We start from the raw sequence: 7,888 nt of genomic DNA, 5'->3' as shown, positions 1-7,888 counted from the left end.
AACCTACTCTAGAAACTGCCTAGAATTACACAACCACATAGCCCTCCATTTTTCTAAGACTCTAGATATGATATATACATGAAAGCAAGGTAAAGAATGTTTAACAATAAGACCAGGAGTAACCCACACAACCCTGTGTTCAACAAGATTATGACTGATCTTCTACCTCATCTTTTTTGCTCCTTATTCTATATTCTTGATTCCTTGGGATCCAAAGGTTTTGTCACTCTCCAGCTGTAAATGTAGTAGGGTATGGGACAGGATTTGGAACTGAAGGGTTGATGGATTGGAGAGCCAAAAGCCTGATCAAAGAAAGGCTTTAAGGAAAGCCTTAAAGGAAAGAGGAGAGAGACAGAGAGTCTCAGGAAGGAACTTTCAAAACTTGTTGAATGAAGGCCAGATATGATGGATCAATTTAAGTTTAAAACCAACATCAAATGGCCAGAAACGAAGGAAGAGGAGGAGATTACACTTGTGGGGAGGGCAAAGCTCTTGAAATGATTTGTAAATAAGAGTGAGTACTTTAATTGTAATGCTAATTTCAGTTGGCATGTGGCCTAGTGGATAAGGCATTGGTCTAGTGATCTGAAGGTCACTGGTTCGAGCCTCAGCTGAGGCAGCACGTTGTGTCCCTGAGCAAGGCACTTAGTGCCCTTCCCTTGGACAACATCGGTGGCGTGGAGAGGGGAAGGCCTGCAGCTTGGGCAACTGCCGGTCTCCCATACAACCCTGCCCAGGCCTGCACCCTGGAAACCTTCCAAGGTGCAAATCCATGGTCTCACGAGACTAACGGATGCTTATATTGCTAATTTCAGTACACCAAAGGGAGTGTAGGTAACAAATGGGACAGTACAGGTAGGACACAGACAGCAGAGATGTAGATGATGTCAGACTTGGAGGACAGGAACTGACGGTAGTCAAGTATGGTAGTAACAAACATACAAATGAAGAGGTCAGCAGCTCTTGCTGCTTGGGTTTTGAACAGATGCCAGAGGAAAATGATGGAGCCAGTGGGTAAGGAACAGATTTGGTAGCATACTGACGCTGGTAGAATTGCCCTTTTTGATGGTAGATTGATGGTGGATTTTCTACCCATCCAGTGCAGCCATTGAAGAAGGGCAACGGGGTTAGAATATTTAACACAACGGTACAGCACAGTAGACTCTTAGTCTGACAATGTGTTCGACCTATTGCAAGATCAATCTAACCTTTCCCTTCCACATACCCCTCCATTTTCCTTTCATCCATGTGCCTATTTAAGATTCTCTAAAATGTCCCTAATGTATCTGCCTCTAGCAGTGTGTTCCACACACTGTGCTTATATAAAAAAAAACTCTTGACATCCCTTCTATACTTTGCTCCAATTACTTGAAAATTATGCCCTCCTGTATTTCCTATTGCCATTTTTGGGGTAGAAGGCACAGGCTGTCAACTTTACCCATGTCATCCATCAGTTAGCTATGCTGACAAGCTAGCTTTGTAACTTGAAGCTCAAGCTGTCTTTTAGAATGATTTTGATTATACCAATGAAAATAGGGAGCTAAGGATAGGTCCCTGAGTAATGTTGGGGTAGGAGAAAGGAAGGGCATTACATTTAAGATAAAATCATTATCCGATGATTGCAATGTTACTCATTAGAATGATGGTGGAAGGCAAACTTGGTATAGTCGACAATATAGAAGATAGTAGAAGGGGCACAATTGATAAGGCAAGAGAGAACCTAAAGTGGATAAATGTGCTCACGCTCTTTTGTTCTGTGGTCAGAGAAAGTATCTCAAGTCCTTGAGTATGCAGTTCTGCTTTGCATGCGAGCTTTTGTTAGAATGAATCTGTGCTAGGTTGACTAATCTAACTATCCATTAGCAAATTACCTGAATTTCAAATGTGGAATTATGATAATCAAATGTCACTGTGAATATTGTCAATATATACAAGAACCTGAAAGCAGGAGAAATGATGGTGATTGAGGAGCGCTTTGCCTTAATCTGTTATTTTCAAATTGAATTCCATATGTTTCCTCTCAGATTTTGAGTTGCTTAGTCAGCTACATTATACATATAAAATAATCTGCTGTATTTGCAAATAAAATGAGTATTGCATTAGTTGTGGTTAACTAATGTTGCTTTATTGTAAATTCCTGGCAGATGTCTCCCAGCAGCCTGAAGAGATGGATACAACTGTACAAGCACAGACACCTGTTACTACCAGCCCCTCTGCTTCCAGTACCACTTCGTTCATGAGCAGTTCTCTGGAAGACACCACCACTGCTACCACCCCTGTCACAGACACAGAAACTGTGCCTGCCTCAGAATCACCGAGTGTAATGCCACTTAGCCTTTTACGGTATGTCCTTTCATTGTGCAGCACGGAAATGGGCTCTTTTGGACCACCTGGTCCATGCCAACCATAGTGCCTCTCTTTACCTGCATTTGGCCAGTATCCCTTTTCTATCCATGTGCACATCTAAAATTAATTTTATCTGCCTCAATCACCTCTGGCAGTTCATTCCAGATAATCACCAACCCCGAGTGAAAAATTTACAACTGAAATCTCCTTTGCATCTTTTAACCTTCCCCTTAAGCTTGTGCGCTGGGGCAAAGAATTTGACTATCTATTTTATCTATGCTCTTTGTTATTTTCTAAACCTCTTTAAGGTCATCCCTCAGCTTCCTATATTCCAGTGAGTATAAACCCAACCTATCCAATCTTTCCTTGCAACTGGAGCCCTCCATTTCAGGCAGCATACTGGTGAACCTCTTTGGTGCTATCTTTATTACTGCTACATCGAGAACTGTCCAGCATACTCCAAATGTAGTCAAACCATAACTCTATGTGGCTGAAGCATGATGCCTTAACTCTGGTACGCAAGGCAAACATTCCAAGTGCCTTCTCCACTATCCTATTCTCCACATGTGTCACCATAAAAGCTGTGTGCCTGAATGTCAAGGTCCATCTTTACATCAATGCTTCAAAGGTCTCTGCCACTTGTTCTATATGTTTTGCTAGAATTTGACTTCCCAAAGTGTGTTATGAACACGTGTTTGGATTAAATTCTATCCGTCACCAACTTTCCAGCTGATTTATTTCCTGCCATACACTTAACAACTTTCTTTCTTATCAATAACTCCACCAAATTCTGTGTAGTCTGAAAACTCTCTAATTAAAATCCCTACCTTCACCTCCAAATCGTTAGTAAACAACAAAGGTGCCAAGCACCAATCTCTGCAGAACAGACTTCCAGTCAGAGAAAGATCTGTCCATTATTACCTTCTACTCTTATCACTGAGTTTATTTGAGATAAGATTTGTCAACACACCTTAGATCCATCATGCCTCAACCTTCTGGACTAGCCAACTATGAGGAAAAATTATTTGACATGTTGAAACTGTTCAGTTTGTGAAAACAACAATAAGTTCAAAAGGTTAATACATTTGCATTTCTTTATTGTAAATGCAGTTATTGCTTCAGAACGTTACTTTGTTAACACAATTTTAAAGTTTTAAGTCATATTGAAATAGGCAAGTTCTGAAAGTCTGTGGCAGGATTTGATGATGTTCTAAAGATAGAGGTGGGAGAGTGAAAAGGTTACACCAGTACAAGACAGAAATATCTAGGATGGTTTCACTAAAGACATTGCTTCTCTGATACGCTTTTGTGGAAGAATAATCCATGTTATGTTGCCTTTGCCAGACAAATGTTCTCCAGTTACCCAACTACCACATTATTGCCCACCCGACGGGCACAAACTCCGCCTGTGTCTTCCTTGCCAACCTCGCCTACAGAGGAGGTGGGTAGACGGCAAAGCCTCACTTCACCGGACTCGCAGCCCACCCGACTGACGAACCGAACAGGTAATGAGTGAATAACTATGCTACTCGAGTAGGGCTCAGCTCAGCTGGTTTCCTTACTTCAGCTGTTAATTCCCAAATTTTCACCCATAATGTTTATTGGCAGGACATCTAAAGTAGAAAATAGTACAGCAAAAAATAAATGCACTTAGTAACTTGCTAGTCAATCAATCAATTAATGGATGATTTTTTTGAGTAAGTGTAAAGAATTGACTGATTCATTGCCATTCACTCAATTCTTAAGTTCAAGTTTATTGTACATGTGTACAGTATTGTACGTACTGTAAATATAAACAAACAAAACAGTGTTCCTCCAACCCACAAAACATATATCTCACACACAACACAGCACATAAAACAAAATATTTCCACAATTAAGTTAATAAAATATTATTCAAAATGCATAGAGTGGGCAGCACAGGTAAACAGTATATTAAACAGCTCAGATGAGACTTTAGTAGTAGCAGGGTATTCATTAGTCTCACAGCCTGAGGGAAGAAGCTGATGTTTCTGTACCTCCTTCCTGATGAGTGTGTCGGAGAGGTTGTGAGATAGGTGGTTGGGATCCTCAACAGTGCTCTGGGCCCTTCATATGCAACACGTCCAGTAAATGTCACAAATAAGGGTGGAGGGAGATCCCATTGCCAGTTTTTTGTATTATCCTTGATAGGATCTTGAGGTCTGATGCCATTCCACACAATGATGCAGCCAGACAGGACACTGGGACACTCAATGGTGCCCCTATATTGATTTATGTCACTGTTAGCTACAGTTTAGTGACCTTTTGTAAACCAATTCTGGAAGTTGGTCATTCTTAAAACAAAATTGACCAAATTGTTTTCGCTTACCAAACCATGAGAGGGAAAAATGAGTAAAATCATACTTTGACAGGTATGCAGTACCTTGTATCTATTAACGTACATTATCAAAGTATGTATATATTATATAACCTTGAGATTTCTCTCTAACAAGCAGCCAGGAAACAAAGAAACCCAAAGGAATCATTAAAAAAGGACCATCTAAAGGTCTTCTTTATGATGGCATTTAGAGATCTGGTTTCAAATATCAAGAGTTGTGATGTTGAAACAAAATGCATTAAAACGATTAACATTCCTCAGACCTCGCAAACTACTATAGAAGTTCATAGTACAAATGTAAAGTGCCACCAGCTAATTAAGTATTATTTATTTCATTAGCTTCATCTGATCCTAGTAGCAGACTTTCAACTTCGCCACCGCCGCCGCCCATTGCTGTGCCTCTTCTGGAAATGGGTTTTTCCCTCAGACAGATTACAAAAGCCATGGAAGCCACAGGTAAATCTGCTTTTACAAGTATTGAGCTAATTTCAGGCTGATTTCCTCCATTATGATAGATCACGCCCTTAGTGGAAAAATATTGCAAAATGGTTTATTAGAAATCAATCTGATCCTTAAGTGAACAGGCCATTTCCCAAATATTGAAACCTCTTATTATTTATTTGCTTTACCTCAGCTCATTTAATTTATCACGGTCATTGTGATCGGCTAATCAATGTTGTCAGTCTACTCTCAATCACAGCAAAGTAATGGAAGGTGTCATCAAAAGTGCTCCGAAGAGTTGCTTGCTTTTCAGTGGGCTCCTCGGTGATGCCTAGTTTGGATTTCACCAGAGTCATGTTATTCATATCTCATCACAGCCTTGCTACAAAGAGTTGAATTCCAGAGGTGAGGTGAGATACCAAAGCACATTTGACTAAGCTTGGGATCAAAGAGACATTCAAAATGAATGGATGGCAAACAAGCCTCTGGTTAGTATCAAAGGAAATGGATGTGGTTGTTGATCAATCCCAGTCCAGTATATCACTGCTGGAGATCCCATCTGATTCAACTCCACGTACAGCTCTCAACAAATGAAGTGGTTCATGCTTGCATTCAGCAAGACCTAGACGACATTAGGGTATGGGCTGATAAATTACAACTAGCATTTATGCCAGACAAGTGACTATCTCCAAACAGACATTACCAACAACATAAATACAAGAGCAGATCGGAGACTGGGTGTCGTGTAGTAAGTAACTCACTTCCTGACACTCAGAGTTTTTCCAGTATCTGTTGGAATACTCCAGTGGTCGCAGGAGTATAGCCCCAGTAGTACACAAGATGTTTGCTGCCATCCAGAACAAAGTAGCCCACTTGATTAATACTCAGTACACATCCTAAACATTAATTCTACTACACTGAAAGCATCTGCTAAAGCTGTGAAGAGTACCAGTAAGAAAGGCTTTGAATACACAAGAGCACCAGCATCCTGACCTTGAAATAATACTTCTCCTTCACCTGAACTTGGTCTAAAGATCTGAAAACTCTTCTCCAGTAGCACTAGAATCAGAAAAACTGCAGATGTTTAGCACCACGTCAAGGGGAAGCAGTGATGGGCAACAGATCAATGCCTGAGAAAAATAAAAATCTTTTCAATTTGGCTGCCAGCCTATGGATTCCATTTGGCTTTTACTTTTAAAAAAAAAATTACATTGGATTTTAATAGAATACTTTAGCATTGTACCTGGAAGTTAACCAATTTCTTGTCAAAGCAAAATCTCTATGTTTGAAGAGTAATTTGCTGAATTGCTTTGGTATAATAATTGCAGATATGAGGTGATTTAAAAATTTTAAGTGGTTTCTTATATGAATTGTGTTAGAAAAGATGTTCAATTTCAGTGTGCTTTGTTGTTGAAACCATTCCGATGTTAATTACTCTAACAGTACTCAGTATGAGTGAAAGTAGTAAATTTCAAACCTTACTATTTTCCACATTCAGTGCAAGGTTGTGTTATGCACAGGATTATTGTGCTAAGGGGTTGCTGCACAACTTGCCTTTGATGTCTCATGTACATTCTACTGTGAATGTCACTCCAGTTTATGACTTTTTTTGCTGTCTCTCACTGAAAAATGACAAAGGTGGAAGGTCGGGGGGTGGGGTGGGTAGAACAGCAAGATTGTCGTCCTTGACTGTTGGTTTTGTTCTAATGGGTTACCAATGTAGTAAATTTACTCAATGTTTTTGTATTGACGTAACTTTATAAGGTGCTAGAGGAGAAGCAGATGCCCAAAACATCACCGTGTTGGCCATGTGGATGATAGAGCACCCAGGTACAGAAGAGGATGAAGAGCCACAGTCAGCGGTACCTTCGGATTCATGCTATGGGGCAACCGCTCCAGGCAGTGGTGATAAGTCCAGAGACCAGGGCTACCTGCAGTCACCTGAAATACCTGCTGCTGATGCCACTGAAGTGGAAGAAGGCTTTAGTGAGGGGTAAGTTGGTGACTTTATTATTCACAAATAACTGCTTCATTTAAAGGCATTGCAATTTAAACTGGAGGAACACTGAATTGAGTGGCATCTAAAAAGGGAAAGGATTTGACAAGTTTTTAGGTTAAGTTCCTGCATTAAGACCACCTGACCACTAAGTTCCTCCCACAGTTTGTTTCCTGCTCCCAGTTACGGCATCGCAGTGCCTTGTGTATCCATTGTAGTTTAACCTTACTCTTCACTGGAGGTACATTGAGAGAATCAGAAACCTATATTACACTTTAACTGCCCAAAATGAATGGATTTGGCGTTAAGGGTGTTAAGTTTCACATAGAGTATCAAACCACTTCAATTCCACTCAACCGAATTTTGAAGGCTAGAAGTGACAGGACAACTAGCTACCTGTCAGGACATGTGTTGGTCAGAGAGGACTTTCCAAGAGCTGTTTGTCCTCTCTTTGAATAATCTCTTGTTTTATTTGTACTGTTATTATCTGGATTTCTTTGGTATTAGTAATTTACACAGGATGGATCTCGTAGCTCATATTACATCATAGTTATAGAGTTATACAGCAGTGAAACAGAGCCAACCCTCCTGTTCGCTGCATCCATACTGATCTTTTTGCCTGTCTACAATCATGCATTTGCTCACAACGGTCTGCAGCTTTTAATGCCTTGCCAATTTAAGAACTTGCCTCACTGTCTCTTAAATGTAGTGATTATATATGATTCCTCCACCTTCTCTAACAGTAA

At 40.3% G+C, this 7,888-nt stretch overlaps 1 protein-coding gene across 11 annotated transcripts in view; it reads left to right on the top strand.

The window, feature by feature from the left end:
* herc1 (HECT and RLD domain containing E3 ubiquitin protein ligase family member 1) overlaps nucleotides 1–7,888 on the top strand; it is a 262,328-nt gene that overhangs the window by 165,118 nt on the left and 89,322 nt on the right. For all 11 annotated transcript variants that reach the window (XM_073024866.1, XM_073024869.1, XM_073024868.1 and 8 more), the window contains 4 exons: nucleotides 2,145–2,343; nucleotides 3,691–3,851; nucleotides 5,045–5,161; nucleotides 6,911–7,139. In XM_073024866.1, coding sequence (XP_072880967.1) covers nucleotides 2,145–2,343; nucleotides 3,691–3,851; nucleotides 5,045–5,161; nucleotides 6,911–7,139 — 706 coding nt within the window. The remainder of the gene's footprint in view (nucleotides 1–2,144; nucleotides 2,344–3,690; nucleotides 3,852–5,044; nucleotides 5,162–6,910; nucleotides 7,140–7,888) is intronic.

The sequence above is a fragment of the Hemitrygon akajei genome, chromosome 21, assembly GCF_048418815.1.
Source record: "Hemitrygon akajei chromosome 21, sHemAka1.3, whole genome shotgun sequence".
In the NCBI taxonomy this organism is placed as follows: domain Eukaryota; kingdom Metazoa; phylum Chordata; class Chondrichthyes; order Myliobatiformes; family Dasyatidae; genus Hemitrygon; species Hemitrygon akajei.
The sequence above is the reverse complement of the archived record's forward strand: the minus strand, read 5'-3'. Positions and strand labels throughout refer to the sequence as shown.